The 18,158-nt window shown below is 40.2% G+C and overlaps 2 protein-coding genes across 3 annotated transcripts in view; both read left to right on the forward strand.

Moving 5' to 3' along the window:
• MRPL16 (mitochondrial ribosomal protein L16) overlaps positions 1-18,158 on the forward strand; it is a 129,324-nt gene that overhangs the window by 73,602 nt on the left and 37,564 nt on the right. The window lies entirely within an intron of this gene.
• TCN1 (transcobalamin 1) lies at positions 1,886-16,028 on the forward strand. Of its 2 annotated transcripts, XM_050756940.1 has the most exons (9): positions 1,888-2,146; positions 4,444-4,626; positions 5,819-5,959; positions 6,846-7,001; positions 9,303-9,493; positions 12,492-12,681; positions 13,705-13,888; positions 15,199-15,317; positions 15,811-16,028. In XM_050756940.1, the coding sequence occupies exons 1-9, from the start codon at positions 2,068-2,070 to the stop codon at positions 15,870-15,872; spliced, it is 1,305 nt and encodes a 434-aa protein (XP_050612897.1). In that variant the 5' UTR covers positions 1,888-2,067; the 3' UTR covers positions 15,873-16,028. The 2 variants fall into 2 exon arrangements, with proteins under 2 accessions (XP_050612899.1, XP_050612897.1); XM_050756942.1 differs by lacking the exon at positions 15,199-15,317 and having other exon boundaries at positions 1,886-2,146; positions 15,811-15,899.

Here is an 18,158-nt window from a genome sequence, read left to right on the forward strand (position 1 = left end):
TACATCCAGAAATAGTGTTTAATCTGGGCACTCAGGTGCCAGTCAAACTGACACAGAAAATTAACGATTGGCCGGGCGCGGTGGCTCAAGCCTGTAATCCCAGCACTTTGGGAGGCCGAGACGGGCGGATCACGAGGTCAGGAGATCGAGACCATCCTGGCTAACCCTGTGAAACCCCGTCTCTACTAAAAAATACAAAAAACTAGCCGGGCGAGGTGGCGGGCGCCTGTAGTCCCAGCTACTGGGGAGGCTGAGGCAGGAGAATGGCGTAAACCCGGGAGGCGGAGCTTGCAGTGAGCTGAGATCCGGCCACTGCACTCCAGCCTGGGCGACAGAGCGAGACTCCGTCTCAAAAAAAAAAAAAAGAAAAGAAAAGAAAATTAACCATCACAGAGGTACAATGCAAATAGTGGCTCATTAAGTCATGACGTCCTTAGCTAGGCTGACAGTATTCTCTAATAGTTCTCAGAACTGTGACAGGCAACACTTCTCACATGTAGCAACTGTCCCGGCAGGGCAGAAATTCACATTTGATGTATAGCTCTCTGGTTTTCCTCCTTGGTTAGGAAACTCGCAGGGAATCTATCTTAGGAGACAAATCATAGTTTGGAAACCACTATGCCAAAGATCGCCTCATGTGCTGGGTTCTCCAATACTGCCTGCTTCAGTTTCAGACTTACAACTTTTACTCCCGTTTTTTTATTTCAATTTTTGTGAGTACATAGTAGGTGTATACATTTATGGGGCACATGAAATGTTTTGATACAGGCATGCAATGCATAATAATCACATCATAGAAAAGGGGGTATCCATCCTCTCAAGCATTTATCCTTTATGTTACAAACAATCCAATTATACTATCAGTTATTTAAAATGTACAATTAAATTGTTATTGACTATAGTCACCCTGTTATGCTACCGATAGTAGAGCTCATTCATTCTTTCTAATATGTTGTACCCATTAACCCTCCCCACCTCCTTCCCACCACTACCCTTCCGAGCCCCCCATAACCATCTTTTTATTCTCTATCTCTATGAGTTCAATTGGTTTGATTTTTAGATCACACAAATAAGTAAGAATATGCAATCTTTGTCTTTCTGTGCCTGGCTTATTTCACTTAACATAATGATCTCCAGTTCCATCCATTTTGTCACAACTGACAGGATCTCATTCTTTTATATGGCTGAATATTACTCCACTGTGTATATGTAGGACATTTTCTGTATTCATTCATCTGTTGATGGACACTTAGGTTGCTTCCAAATCTTAGTTAATGTGAACAGTGCTGCAACAAACATGGGAGCGCAGATATCTGTTCAACATACTGGTCTTGTTCCTTTTGGGTATATAGCCAGCAGTGGGATTGCTGGATCATATGGTAGCTATGTTTCGTTTTCTGAGGAATCTCCAAACTGTTCTCCATAGTGATTGTACTAATTGACATTCCCACCAACAGTGTACAAGGCTTTGCTTTTCTCTACATCCTTGTCAGCATTTGTTATTGCCTGTCTTTTGAATAAAGCCATTTTTAACTGAGATGAGAGGATATCTCATTGTAGCTTTGATTTCCATTTCTCTGATGACCAGTGATGTTAAGCACCTTTTCAAGCACCTTTTCATATGCCTGCTTCCCATTTAGATGTCTTCTTTTCCTTCCATTTTTATATATTGTATGTGTTTGCATGATAAAATCTACTTTATCAGGAAACATAAAACATAAAGTGAAATGGAAAAAAAAAAAAAGGAAACATTACAGGAAACAGTCATTCACCTAATATATGTTCACTGGGCAGAAGGCAAATAATAGATGTGAACCCCGAAGGTTTAGGACAGGAAACAAAGGAAAGTTATTTCCTCATTCTCCCTAACCATATCCTTCAAGTCTTCTTCCTTATTTATTACATCACATGGACAAATACACTTGACCACACCTCCTGACATTGCTTAATATTTGCTTGAGTGAAAAGAGGCTAAGGCAACCTGAAGGAGGAGCTCTCATTACCTTCTGCCCATCACTTAATAAATAGCCAGTCAATTCCTCAACATTCTGTTACACTGTTGGAGAGATGAGACAGTCACACCAGCTGCCCCTAGTGGGGCTCTTATTGTTTTCTCTTATTCCAAGTCAACTATGTGAGATCTGTGGTGAGTACACTTTGAGCTAAAATTACTCCGGAGTGATAGTCTACTGAATACTCTTGACAAGAGACTCTATGTAGAGTTACCTGAGAAAAGATCCCGTTCCAGTTTCATATGTGGTTGGACTCCATGAATGATGAAAAGGGTGGCAGGAGATGGTGAGGAAAGTCTCACAATGCATTTTGTTGTAAGAGGAATTATAGATTGTGTGTTCATTTGCCTAACTGCTCTTTCTATGCTCAGATCCTCTGTAGCACAGCATCCCTACCAACCAACTCTCTATTCATGTGAATTTCCAATGACAAAAAATTTATGCTCCCAGAAACTTTTCTAGATCATGGAAAGTTATCTTTTGGTTTTGATATGCAATTTTTTTTTCCTGAAATTTGACACAAGATTTTTGGGTTAGCCCCCTTGTAACTACACAGAAAAAAAAAAAAATCTCTTTCAAATAGTGATGACTGCTATCTTGTCATGAGTTAATTTAGATGTTCCAAGTTGCATGTCCACCTCCCTTCAACTCTTTCCGAGGACACATGGGATAAAGTTCCATCATCTCTTGCATGGGTGTTAGCCCCAGAGATTGTGTGGTTCTGTAAAAGAACATTAAAGTAAGAGAAAGGAAAACTAAATTCAAGCTCAGTTTGATCCCTTAGTCATTGAATGACCCAACGTTTCTGAATTTCTTTAGCTTCATTCATAAAAAAAGGATAATGAGGGGAGACGCTTGAAGCAAATTATCTCCTGAAGTCTGGTGCAGTTCTCAGGTGCATGACTTCTCTTTTCTGAGACTTTACTCTGAAATTAAGCTTCAAACCAGTCCAAAGATGACTAGGTAGTACTATCTGTGCTCTCTAACCAGTAAGAAAATACCACAGAAGACAGGTTTGTATACATACAGGCTAAAGCATAGACTCTTCTGACTTTAGTTTTTCTTCTTGACCTGACATTTCCCTTGTTGGATCCTAAGAATAGGGGATGGCTATGTAGGTTTTGGCTTTCTATTCATTTTAAATAATAATAATAATTAAATTGATCTTTGAGAGTCAAGGAAGCTGATTTGAGTTGTTGACCAGGAACTGAAAAGTCTGTTTCAGGGCCAGAAAATCTGCTGAGCTGGATGCTTCCACAAAATCTCAGAGAATTGATTCACAATTGTTCCATTGCGTCTGCAACAAACCATGGCCTTTCTACAATCACTCTATTCAGATCTTCTTGACTCTTTCTTTTAAAGCAAAGAAAACTGGGCAAGGGAAATTACATTTCCTTGATTCTCAAGTATAGTGATAAAAACTCCAATTACGCTGGAAAAAATAGTATGTGCAGCATTTTACAGTTTATTCGGCGGCTTCTTGTCCAATATCTATAAGGTAAGTGTTAATAGCCACAATGTTTAAATGAGAAAACTAAGGGTAACACGAGTTCCATAACTTATTATCCACAGTCATAAGTTAAGGAGCACAGAATGTGGCCAAAATCTGAATCTAAAGCTCATGTTCTTTTCACTCTCCCACTAATCTATTAGGTAATCCAGAGGTGTGTAGGATTTGGGGCTACTCCTCAAGATTATGGAAAAATATATTGAGAAAGTGTCCTGTGTTTTAAATAGTAACTCTTTTTATTCTCCTCTATTTCCTTGGGAGCTCTGGATTCTCCCACTTCCACAGTATAATGTGACTTCCCTCCATCTCTGGAATTGAGGCATGTTGTAGGCTAAAACTGGAGAGTTTTTCACAACCTGTATAATGTTGAATAATGACCTCGATGCCCAGCCAGCTGGGCAATCAGACAATAAAGTTTTGGGGTCAATCATCAGTATAACATAGAATTTTTACCTGCATTTTCTCAGCATTAACCCAATTGATTTAGAAGATGGAGAAGGAAAGAACTGAATCCAGGAAGTAGAAAGTCCTGCTTACTGGGAGTCAGAAGACACGTAGTCTAGTTTCAGCTCAGCCTCCAGTTATGGAAGTTTCTTTAAGGAGACTCTCTCTAAGTTTCATATACAAAATTAGGGAATGATGCTAAATTTCCCAGGCAGGAGTCTGCGAGTACACAATGATAACTCTGCACCAGTTGTTAAAATATGAAAACATTTTCATGCTGGTTGTTAAAGGAGTAATGTCTGGCATGGGGGTAGGTTCAAGACCCACCTTTGTATTATTCCACCAACACAGTCAGCAGCCACTGGATTGGTCTAGGTCTGTGCCATACCTGTTACTAAATATTTTTATATAACCCCTGCTCCAAGTCTTACTATATTCTGACTGTGTGTTTCTTATTTCCTTCCTTCTCTGCCACAGAGGTAAGTGAAGAAAACTACATCCGCCTAAAACCTTTGTTGAATACAATGAACCAGTCAGAGTATACCAGGGGAACCAGCTCCTCTGTCAATGTTCTGTTGTCCCTCCAACTTGTTGGAATACAGAACCAAAACCTGAAGCAAAAGCTGATCCAACAAATCGAATACACTGTGAAAAGGAGACGTAAGTTGCTGTATTCTCTGGAAGATTTAGAAAAACTTTACCTATTTAAAGATTATCTGCTACTAATCCTAAAAATCATGCATCCAAAATATCCCTGCTATATCCATTCTAATGGTACCAAACTTGAGGTAACAGAAACATGCCCAAAATACAATCCCACACCACTCACCCTAGAGCTAGGTCTTGCTTCTTTTGGTCTTAAAAATCATTTTTCTTCAAGAAGCCACAAACAAAAGCTATGGATTCTTACCCATTAATGCTGTTATATAAGTTAGCTTAGTTCACAACCACATGAGAATACAGATCATAACTAAGAAAGCTGGTGATGGAGAGGCAACCATGGAACAATCCAGATTTGGACTAGGTGTGGGTTGGGCTTGAACCCGTCATGTTAATACTGAGCCTCAGTTTTCCAATTAGTATAAGGGGAAATGAAGCCACTCTTACCTACCTCATAATATTATTATAAGAATTATGAGAAGCCTGAGAGTTTTGATACTCTATAAGACAGAACATAAAAAGTCAAGTATTACTATCCTCGCAAGCTGGTACCACAAAGAGAAAGAAAAAAAAAAAACCCAAGATCTTGTTGTTTATCTATTTTTCCTCTTTTTTCACTTTCATAAGGATTGCATAATTCCAAAACAATTCTGTGATTTTATGGAAAAGACCAAGATTTAGTTTGTATTTATATAATACTGCTCTAAAAGGCTCTGCTTTGAGGATAAAGAACAGAGGAATCAAATATTCGTACAGGAATGTATCACATAATGGTGAACATATATGATGGTGGTCCCACAAGATTTTAATACTCTATTTTTATTGTACCTTTTCTGTGCTCAGATATGTTTAGATACACAAATACTATTGGGCTACAGTTGCCTATAGTATTCAGGACAGTAACATGCTGTACTGTTTTTTAGCCTGAGAGCAACAAGCTGTACCCTATAGCCTAGGTGTGTAGTCCACTATACCATCAAGGTTTGTGTAAGTACACCCTATGATGTTTGCACAGTAATAAAATCACTTAACAACCAGTTTCTCAGAATTTATCCCTATCATTAAGTGACACAAGACTGTATAGAGCGCAACAGAAGAAAGAAGTGATAGGCATTATAAGTCTCAAGGAAATCAGGAGGCCCAAAAAATCACAAGCATGTACCTTGTTAAGCTTGAATACTTTTCTTTTCAGTGTCACAGGTAAGCTCAGGAGAGCTTGCCTTGATTATACTGGCTTTGGGAGCATGTCGTAACCCTGACGAAAACTTAATATATGATTACCACCTGATTGACAAGCTAGAAAATAAATTCCAAGCAGAAATTGAAAATATGGGTAAGAATCAAATATTTAGAGACCCTAGACAACATTGTCTTCTCCTCTGCTGATTCAGAACTATATGAAGTTTACCTCCACTCTTTCCTTCTCCTCTTCATCCTGTTCATCTCACGATGTCTTTGCAGGGCACTTCCCTTTTTCCCTTTCAGTATGCATCTTGAATTTTCTTTTTAAATATGTTCAGCTGAGCATTGACCCTATGTCAAGTACTACTTTACATATGATGGCAGACACACACACACACACACACACACACACACGACACCATTCGCTAATCTTCCAGGAGCTTGGCTTTAAGTCAAATGATGAAATACACCAGAAATAACTGAACAACACAGGACAAAGTGTCATAAGTACAAAAATACAGAATGCTAGTGTATGAGCTAAAGGCGGCCAGAGTACATTATTACTGGGAAAAATCAACCGCTCATGGTGGCCACTAGTGAGGTGCACTGTTTTATTTCAATTCCTACCCAACATTTATTCTAGTTTTCATTAAGTCCATCTTCCTTTGAGATGGCCTCCAACCTAGGTTTCTACTTACAGTTTCAACACCTTACTATGGAAAACGCAAGAGGCTTGGAGGTAGAAAACCTGTATTCTGGCCCTAGCTCTGTAACCACCTGAATATCTAGATAGCATCTTAATCTCTTTAAGGCTATGTCCCCTCAGTAATAAAATGAAAGAAATTGAGTGGCATTTAGCGGCCCTTAAAAGCCTTTACATTTCTCAGGTTTTCTGATTCTATGAGTGACCTCCCCCTTCTATTACCCACCTTTCCTTAAATGTAAAAAAATTGAAATAGAGTAAGTAGGAATAGATGGAAAATGCATACTCCATTACCACTTCCATGATTAAGGAAGGTATTTCTTCTCTTTTCTAGAAGCACACAATGGCAATCCCCTGACTAACTACTACCAGCTTAGCCTGGACGTTTTGGCCTTGTGTCTGTTCAATGGGACCTACTCAACCACCAAAGTTGTCAACTACTTCACTCCTGAAAATAAAAACTATTATTTTGGTAGCCAGTTCTCAGTAGGTGAGTTTACTAAGCCCAATTCCCTTGGTACAGAGGACATGGTCACCAGTAGGTCTTGCCCTTTGAGTTCTTCTACCAGTAAGTACTTGAATTTTATTTTCTACCCTCTTTGCTCCAGTCCTCTCAAAAGGGAATTTTCTTTTTGAGAAGAATGGATGATGGATGGCATTTAAGCCTCTTTCTAGATTTGTGGTATACTAGAAATACCCGGTTCCTGCTCCAGCTCTTCTTTGAGTTATATAAAAAACGAATGTTAACTCTTGATCTTAATTTTTCCATCTGGAAAATGAGGATAAAGCATGAGTATATTCACAAGAAATATTTTAGAAAGGGTAAGTTTTAGAAAAGGGAAATGCAATGGAATTCGTTTAACTTAACACCGTCTCTTTCTCTAGTTTATTGGGACAATTTGGATACCTCGATAGTCTTGAACAATACTACCTCTCCGGTGACAAAGTCCAATATTATAATCAATAGGTTATATATTCACCTTGGGAAATGAACCAGAAATTTCCCACTGTGTCAGCCTTAACATCCAAAAACAAGTCTTTAGACAGTTAGTATAGGTGCTTAGCCTCTATGGATCCAGATATACAAGTTCATCTTTCTCCAAATTCAAAGTTCAAATTTAAGTTCAAAGCAAATCACCATTTTAGTATTTCTGGATAGTAAGGAGAATGTGAGATTTCTCAGACTTCCTTTCCCATGAGAGAGGAAAGGTCCCATGCTAAAGAACACAGGAGAGACCAAGTATCAAGCCAGAAAACGAGTCCTTATCTTTCCTTCTTCCAATCTCTGGCCTCATCCTCTTTTGTAAAGAGGTTTGCTGGGCAACAACTCTGTTAAGTACTATTTTCTAATCAGTCTAATGAAACCCTTGAGAGGCTTACAAAGATGTAGTTTATTTGATGCATTGTCCTAGGTTTTCTCAATCCCTCAGCCAACATGGCTAAAAGATTAGAGAAAGACAGAAAAGATGGGAGCAACCAAGATATAAAAGTGAAATACTGTCCATGTGTATGCACCTACAAATCCATAGGTGTTTTATGACCAAGGTATGTGTAATGAGAAAAATGTGTATTAAAAAAAAAAAAAGGGCAGGGCATGGTGGCTCACGCCTTTTATCCCAGCACTTTGGGAGGCCGAGGCGGGCAGATCATCTGAGGTCAGGAGTTCAAGACCAGCCTCACCAACATGGCGAAACACCGTCTCTACTAAAAATACAAAATTAGCTGAGTGTGGTGGCTCACTCCTGTAATCCCAGCTACTCAGGAGGCTGAAGCAGGAGAATCACTTGAGCCCAGGAGGCAGAGTTTACAGTGAGATTGGAGCACCGCACTCCAGCCTGGGTGGCAAAAACGAGACTCCATCCCAAAAAATAAAAATAAAAAACACTCTAGACAGCAGCAAGAGAGCTTTAGAGATCTGTGCTACATCCCACCCCTAAACTGTTTTTAAGCTAATTTCCTGGCTGTTTACCTGCTATGTGTGTGTGATGGGTCTCTTTTCCTTGGCAAGTTCTTAGATACTTTCTAGGATGTTTGGATTCTTAGACATGCCTGTTCCTCAGTTGGGCTCCACGACCTGGACTTCAAAGTTCAGGCAGCAGACATATCTTTTCTGGGCCCTTCCCTGTTTCTCTTTCAGTATGCATCTTGAATTTTCTTTTTAAATGTGTTCAGCTGAGCATTGACCCTATGTCAAGTACTGCTTTACATATGATGGCAGACACACACACACACACACACACACACACACACACACACAAGACACCGTTCTCTAATCCTCCAGGAGCTTGACAAATGATGAATCTCTAATCCTCCAGGAGCTTGACAAATGATGAAGTCAAATGATGAATTACACCAGAAATAGCTGAACAACACAGGACACAGTGTCATAAGTACCAAAATATACAATGCTAGTATATGAGCTAAAGGTGGCAGAGTACATTATCACTGGGAAAAATAAACTGGCCATCGTGGCCACTAGTGAGGTGCATCTCCCTGAAGTAACCTGGTGGGAGGCCCATCGCACTACAGTATGAGGCATGAACTATGGAGTAAATGGCAACTGAACATTGGGAAGAAACCTTTAAATAATTTGACTGGTTAGTGCTGGAGAGATGATTGCTGCATCTTGAAATCTTTCTTCACCAATTAGCATGACCAACCACACCAGTTTTTCTAGATCTGTTTTTCTTTCAGCACTGAAACTCTCACATCCCAGGAAACCTCTTAGTCCAGGACAAACGACAAACTGAGATGGCTGGTCCCCTATCGACAATGTTTTGTTTCCTGACAGATACTGGTGCAATGGCTGTCCTGGCTCTGACCTGTGTGAAGAGGAGTCTAATAAATGGGCAGGTCAAAACAGATGAAAGCAATTTAAAGAACATCAGTATTTATATAAAGTCACTGGTAGAAAAGATTCTGTCTGAGAAAAAAGAAAATGGTCTAATTGGAAACACATTTAGCACAGGAGAAGCCATGCAGGTAAGTCAGAGGGTAAAACAGGAGGCAGAGAAGGGAGTCTTCTCTGGAAGAAAGCAGTATCTTATTTTTTATTTTTTATTTTTTTGAGATGGAGTTTTGCCTTTGTTGCCCAAGCTGGAGTGCAATGGTGCAATCTCGGCTCACTGCAACCTCTGCCTCCCAAATTCAAGCGATTCTCCTGTCTCAGCCTCCTGAGTAGCTGGGATTACAGGCACCCTCCACTACACCCAGCTAATTTTTTTCTATTTTTAGTAGAGACAGGGTTTCATCATGCTGGCCGAGCTGGTCTCGAACTCCTGACCTCAGGTGATCCACCCGTCTTGGCCTCCCAAAGTGCTGGGATTACAGGTGTGAGCCACCGCACCTGGCCAGTATATTTTTCCTTTCTTATTGGCCTCCTAAGACCTTACTATCTATTCCGCGGTTCCTATACTAACTTTGCTTTTGCTCATATGATTCCCTTCCCCTGCCTGACGTACTCTTCTCATCTTCAGCTTTCCTTCCCCATAACCAATGCTTCCAGGAAGCTTTTCCTAACTACAATTTCTCTAAGAAACTCTAGAATCTACTACAATCTACTTTGTTGTTCTATCACACATGGTTGTACACTTTCACACACACAGTAGTCCCCCCTTACCCACAGTTTCATTTTCCACAGCTTCAGTTACCCAAGGTCAACCGAGGCCTGAAAATATTAAATGGAAAATTTCAGGAATAAACAATGCACAAGTTTTAAATGGTGCATAATTCTGAGTAGTGTGATAAAATCTTGCACCTTCCCGCTCTGTTCCACCCAGGAAGTGACTTATCCCTTTGTCTATGCACGTTAATCACTTAGTAGCTGGTTATCAGTCAACTGTCCCAACATTGAAGTGCGTGCGTTCAAGTAACCCTTATGTACTTATTAATATACTACAGCAATGGTGCTGTAGTATATTATCATAATTGTTCTATGTGATTATTGTTGTTGTAAATCTCTTACTGTGCCTAATTTATAAATTGAAATTTATTAGAAGTGTGGATGTATAAGAAAAAAACGTAGTATATTTAAGGCTCAGTGCTATCCATGGTTTCAGGAATCCACTGTAGGTCTTGGAAAGTAACCCCGCTGATAAGAGGGAATTACTTCATTACCTTCATTTCCTAAACTAGGAGCATGAGTCACAGTAACTGTGTCAGTAAACTACCTAATCTCACAAAACCAGAAAGTGGTACAGATTGGGATGGGACCCGGGCCATTGTTCTCAAAACTCACACTCAGCACCTACACTGTCATGCATACGGTCCTTGAGATCTGAGACTTTATTCCTGCATTCATTGAGCCATTGATTTACAAACTCTAAGGGGAAGATATAAGAAGTGATCAAGGAAGGTTTACAGAAAAAAAAAAAACACTTTACTGCATCATCAGTATGAATAGATATTTTCCAGGCTGACTCAGGGCTAGAGGACTTTCAAGGGAGAGACAAAGACAGTGAGGAGAAAGACCCAAAAGCACAAAAGAATATTAGACATTTTAAGGTCAAGGTGTTCAGCATGACCAGCACAGAGTCCGTGAGAAACATAACAGGAGGCTGGAGGTGTAAGCACGGGTCCAATCATAAGGTTATCTGTATTGTTGTTACTATTTAAGTTGTTGATTGCCTTGCTAAGTTTGAACTGAATATAAACTGCTTTCTCATTTTGGCTGCACATTCGAATCACCTGAAGGAGCTCTTAGGCAACACTAATACCCAGGCCCACACCAGACACAGTTACTGACACAGAAATTTAGAGGTGGAGCCTGCGCCTTGTTCTGGCTTAAAAGCCCTACAGGTGATACAAATTCACAGTAGGATCAAGAGCTACTTGCCTACAAGATATTGCTGGGTATTTTTAAATATTAATAACATTTAATTTGTTGTTATGTATGTTAATAACATTTATTGATGTGTCTTAAGAGGAAATGTGCTATGACCGGTTTTTCTTTTTTCTTAATATCCCACAAATTCTTGTGGACCACTTGGTGAGCTTAAGAACCTCCAAGAAACGATGAAAACAGGAACAGTCCATCCCTGGGAAACTACAGAGCAGCATGTTCAAGTCCGACCCACTTTAATTCCTGTCTTGCTCACCCCAATGTCCTCCTAACTTTTACTACCTCACAATTCTGCCCCTTCAATCGAGCTTACATTCTGCTGCCAGGAGAGTTTCTGTTTAATGAACTATTAGACTCCCCATTGTCAATCAAATAATGTCAGACACCTCCTCATTGTTGTCAATCAAATGAGGTCAGACATCTCACCATAAAATTCAAGCGTCTACTAGTCTAGTCCAACTTCCTTCTCCAGCCTATTCTTCCACAGTTGCCTCCAATGTTCCTCATACACCAGTTCTCCTAAACCAGGAGGAATCCCCTGAGGAACTTTGCTAAAATGCAGATACTCTCATCACTGCCCCGTCATGTCCTGGCCATTCCTACCTAACACCTTTGTTCATGTTTGAGTGCAGAGCTCCTCACCTCATCTCAGAAGCCAAACTTCTATCCTACTCTCCAAGGCCTAACTCAAATACCACCTTCTCCAGGAAGCTTTTTTTTAGCTTCATTAAATGTTTGTGAGCTCCTCTCCTCTTTAGAAAGACACATCCCACTAGAGGCATCCCTTAGGGCATTCCTCTGGCATCTCCTTTTACAATAGTTTGTTAATATTTATTGAGTGTCTCCTATGTGACAGGTATTTCCCAGCATTGGGATATAGAAATGAATGTGGCAAAGTCTGCTTTCATTGGAACTATTATAGCTTGGGTTATTAAGCAGTTCCAACCTCCCTGCCCAAACAGGTTTGTAAGCTTCTGGATAACAAGAAAGATATCTGAGTTATCTGAGGTGCTTCCTAGGTAGTCAATGTTCAATTAATACTGAATTAGTTATTAAGAGGCTTCCCCTTACTTAAAGTGTCTCATATTCTCTGTCTCTCTTTATCTCTCGTCCCCCCCCCCCGCCCCCCTGCCTCATTAGGCCCTCTTTGTATCATCAGACTATTATCATGAAAATGACTGGAATTGCCAACAAACTCTGAATACAGTGCTCACAGAAATTTCTCAAGGAGCATTCAGTACTCCAACTGCTGCAGCCCAGGTCTTACCTGCCCTGATGGGAAAGACCTTCTTGGATGTTAACAAAGACTCTTCTTGCGTCTCCGCTGCAGGTAAAAGCATTAAAGAGCAGACTGTTCTGCTTTTCACCATAGCACCCATAGCATGTGAGATTCAGGTGTCCTTTGAAACCAAAAATGGCCAGATAAACCTCTAAAACAAAACAGTTGCCAGAGAGAATTCAGTTTTCATCATGTTATCAGGGATTACAGCCACCTGAGGATTTGTTCTTAACTGAGTGCTAGACGTCCTTCTTAGTTCAAACATAACAAGGCAGACCTGATTCAATAATGTCTATCTTCAAAGGCGGATTTTCTGACTGTTGGATATAGAAGGATCTAAGCACCATTCTCATCCTAAATAAAGTACAGAGGATTGGTACCGTGCTCTGACTTTGCGCAGTGAGTGATGCCTCAGGGAAATGAGACATCCGTGTGGAAGGGATATGCCCGTATTTGAAAATTATAGCATACGTTACTTATTCAAATGACTTTGCAACCAGGTAGAAAGAAAGGAGACATTTCCTTACATCTCTGTCTGTTCCTGGTTCAGCCACTTACAGGTTTAGGAAACTTGGACAAAATGTTTAACCTCTAAGCTTCAGTTTTCTAATGTAAAAGTTGGAAACTAGGACAGTATCTAACATAGGTTTTTGTAAAGATTGAATGAGACAATCCATATAAAATGATTAGTGCAGTGCCTGGCACTTCATGTGTTTTCAATAAATGTTAAGCAATAAAAAGGAGAAAAGACAAGCATGATTGTATGCTGTACCAAGGCAAAAAAAGAAAACAATCAGGTTCCTCTGTGAGAAATAGAAGTTAGAACAACTGAATTGCTTAAACAGCTGGGAGTTGAGCCAAGTGCCAACATTCACAAGCTGGTGAGTTTTGGTCTTAGTTTCTGCTTTAGTTATACAAGAAATTTGCCCCTTGACTGATGATAATTGCTCCTTATAGTAAATCCATGTCTGCATAAAGGCAAGGAGTCCTTGGATAGGGGTTGAGGAGGTCTGCAAACTCTAATATCATTTTTAGTTTTCCGAATATTGCTCTGGGCTTTTCTGTCTCTGCCAGGTAACTTCAGCAACTCCACTCACGAGCCTGTAACTGTGACAACTCCTGGCTCACAATCATCTATCTCTGTCAATTACTCTGTGACAATCAATGAAACATATTCCGCCAATGTCACTGTGCCAAACGGTTCTGTCTTCCTCGATGTGATGGAGAAAGCTCAGAAAATGAATGATACTATATTTGGGTAGGTCTGTACCTAACCTAAGGTTAAGGTGTTTGCTGTCATTTCTAAAGATGCAGTAAGAATACATTTGCACCTAAATACAAAGTATATTTAAGATGCTTCTGGGTCAGTAGCTTTGCTGTCCATCTGCATCCCACAGCAGGATTTTAAAATAGGAGGAGAGATATTTCATCTTCTTTCACATAATAGGTAGTAAATTAATGTTTACTTAATAGATTAATGAATCTTACAGCTCTCTCTTATTTCAATAAAATTCTTTCAGTAAATGCAACTTCTAAAGTCAAACATCTGAGATCTAGAACCGTGGTTCTTACTCTTTTTGAATCACTGACCCCTTTGAAAATCAGGTGAAAGTAATGAATGTTCATCCCAGAAAAAAATGAACGTACACACAAAAATTGGCATTTGTTTACTTATTTATTTTACAGACGGCATTTTACTACGTTGCCCAGGCTGGTCTTGAATTCCTGGGCTCAAGAGATCTGCCCACCTCAGCCTCCCAAAGTGCTGGGGTTACAGGCATGAGCCACTGCCAAACTTAGCATTTAAACTGGGAGTTTCACAGATGCCCTGAAGCTTCCCCCTGCCCTCGCTTTCAGAAAATTCATAGATCCCTAAACTAAAGTTACTGGTCAAGGAGGTCAAGTAATGGCTCTGCCTCTGAAAAGTATGATTTATTTGGCTCCTTAACTCTAGTTGACAGTTATTTATCATATTTAACAACATAGCGTAGGATGCTATAAAGAAAATCAGATAATAATATAATATATATTATAAAAGCTACCCTCATGGGCTTTAAGGGAGGTAGAAAAATGACTACGGAATATAAAACAGATATTGACCATGTCACTTTTTAATAAACACAACATGAAATATCAAATTATCCTTTCCTGTTCCTCTTTTCTAAGGGAAAACCCACTAACTTATGGTGCCTCTAGCACATGAGGATAACATGTTCTTCTACTGAATCCGTATCTTCAGCAGTTACTATCTTGGGGTGGAAGGTTGAAGCTGTTATCTGAAAAGTATCTACCATGGCAGGTTGGGGGGAGCAGAAACCAAGAGCATCATTTCTCTCATTTAGCATGGAGTGTCTGCATTAGAATCAGCTGGAGTGTTTATAAAGCATGCAGATTCCTGACCCCCAGCTCATATCTAAAAATAAAAGTATCTATGGATAGGGCCAGGAAATCTGCATTTTTTGTAATGTCATCAAGTGATTCTCAAGTACATTAAAGTTTGAGAAATGCCTATTGTGGGTTTCCTTTGACAATTCTAAGTTCCAGTAACCTATTGGATGTCACCCACAGTTTCACAATGGAGGAGCGCTCATGGGGGCCCTACATCACCTCTGTTCAGGGCCTATGGGCCAGTAATAATGACAGAACCTACTGGGAACTTCTGAGTGGAGGCATACCACTGAGCCAAGGTAAGGGAGAGACATGCCAAACAGACCCATGCTAAAAATGCCCAAATGAGGCCAGGCGCGGTGGCTCAAGCCTGTAATCCCAGCACTTTGGGAGGCCGAGACGGGCGGATCACGAGGTCAGGAGATCGAGACCATCCTGGCTAACACAGTGAAACCCCATCTCTACTAAAAAATACAAAAAAAAAAAAACTTAGCCAGGCGAGGTGGTGGGCGCCTGTAGTCCCAGCTACTCGGGAGGCTGAGGCAGGAGAATGGCGTAAACCCGGGAGGCGGAGCTTGCAGTGAGCTGAGATCCAGCCACTGCACTCCAGCCTGGGCGACAGAGCCAGACTCCGTCTCAAAAACAAACAAACAAACAAACAAAATGCCCAAATGGAGAGGGGTGTGAGCCTTTGTGGGGATTGGGCCAAGGGCTTAGTAGAGATGACATCCATTATTTGGTGATTTAGTGGTCGAATCATTTGACCCAGTTCTCGGCCTTCTTCCTTTTCAGGAGTTGGTAGTTACGTTGTCCATGATGGAGAAAACTTGGAGGTTCGTTGGAGCAAATACTAATAAGCCCAAACTTTCTTCAGCTGCATAAAATCCATTTGCAGTGGAGTTCCATGCCGATTGTCCTTACGCCTTCTTCATTTATCCCAGTACGAATAGGAGAGTTAACCTCCCCTTCTCTCTCTACACGTTCAATAAAAATTGTTAAAAATTAACAACCATACAAAAAGAGCATGTTCTAATTAGTTCATTCTGAAAGGATTTTAAAATTTGTTAGAGGAAAGTCCACCTAAAGAAGAACTGAAGTGAAAAGAAATGAGACCACATGTCTAATAAATGGGGTTCTACTCAAGGTTCTACTAACTATCTAAGTGGCATTGGGCAACTGGGTAAAATGGGGATGAGGTTCTAGGTCTAATGTTGCAGCACAACCAATGAGATCAAGCATAAAGGCTGTGAGAGACTGAGCTCTTTGAGGCCCAGATGCTAGAGAAGAACCCATTGGTCACACTGACTTCATACAGGCAGTGGGTAGAAAAACCATGTTGCTCAGAGGAAAGGGGGAAAAGTGAGGCATATACGTAAAATGTCCACTCGTAGTTTGAGAAACAGTCTCATCCCCCGCCTCCAGCTGTCTCCCTTGGATCCCACTTGTTCTTCTTTTACGTTTGTTTTCCCTTTATTTCCCCATAAAATCACCCCAATATTCATATCATCAAAATACACATGCAAAAAAGTCACTTCCAATGTTCATTTCCACAGAATTCACTTTTTTCCTTTTTTTATTTTTCTAATCAATTTTTGTCATGCTAAGAAGTCACATCTTAAAGGAAAAAAGCTGAATCGTATCAAGGCAGCACGAGCTTGTACTTATACTGAGTACTGGGGCTACATGCAGTACAGTCAGAAACCAGAAGGACATTTCAGATACCAAAGGGCAAAAGGTACTTTATGTAAAGTGTAAAGTAACCCATTTAAAGTAATTTCCTGCAAATAAAAACCACAATGAGACACCATGCCACACCAGTCACAATGGTTACTATTAAAAAGTCAGAAAATGCAGACTGGATTAAGAAAACGTGGCACATATACACCATGGAATACTATGCAGCCATAAAAAAGGATGAGTTTGTGTCCTTTGCAGGGACATGGATGCAGCTGGAAACCATCATTCTCAGCAAACTATCGCAAGAACAGAAAACCAAATACCGCATGTTCTCACTCATAGGTGGGAATTGAACAATGAGAACACTTGGACACAGGAAGGGGAGCATCACACACCGGGTCCTATTGTGGGGAGCGGGGAGGGGGGAGGGATAGCATTAGGAGACATACCTAATGTAAATGACGAGTTAATGGGTGCAGCACACCAACATGGCTCATGTATATATATGTAACAAACCTGCACGTTGTGCACATGTACCCTAGAACTTAAAGTATAATAAAAAATAAAAATTTTTTAAAAATTTTAAAAAAAGAAATTAGAAGAAAAAAAAGTCAGAAAATGCTGGCGAGGTTACGGAGAAAAAGAAACACATACGCTGTTGGTAGGAGTGTAAATTAGTTCAATCACTGGGGAAAGCAGTGTGGAGATTGCTCAAAGAGCTAAAAACAGAACTACCATTCAACCCAGCAATCTCATTACTGGGTATATACCCAAAGGAATAGAAATCATTCTACATCTAAATCTAATACAAACCGTGTGTGTGTGCATTGCAGCACTATTCACAATAGCAAAAATATGGAATCAACCTAAATGTCCATCGATGATTGACTTTTAAAGAAAATACAGTACATATACACTATGGAATACTATGCAGTCATAAAAAATGAGATCATATCCTTTGCAGGAACATGGATGGAGCCAGAGGACATTATCCTTAGCAAACTAACACAGGAACAGAAAATCAAATACTGCATATTCTCTCTTATAAGTGGGAAATAAATGATGAGAACACATGGATACATAGAGGGGAACAACACACACTGGGGTCTATGAGAGGGTGGAGGGTGGGGAGAGTGAGAGGATCAGGAAAAATAACTAATGGGTACTAGGCTTAATGCCTGGGTGATGAAATAATCTGTAAAACAAACCCCCATGTCATGGGCTTATCTATATAACAAACCTGAACATGTATACCTGAACTTAAAGTAAAAGTTTAAAATAAAGTACTTTTTAAAAGAAAAATGCCTTCAGGTAGAATTAGTTGAATTATTACGATTTTTTTTTTGAGATGGAGTTTCGCTCTTGTTGCCCAGGCTGGAGTGCAATAGTGTGATCTCGGCTCACCACAACCTCCACCTCCCGGGTTCAAGTGATTCTCCTGCCTCAGCCTCCTGAGTAGCTGG

This window comes from Macaca thibetana, chromosome 14 (genome assembly GCF_024542745.1).
Source record: "Macaca thibetana thibetana isolate TM-01 chromosome 14, ASM2454274v1, whole genome shotgun sequence".
NCBI classification, from domain to species: Eukaryota; Metazoa; Chordata; class Mammalia; order Primates; family Cercopithecidae; genus Macaca; species Macaca thibetana.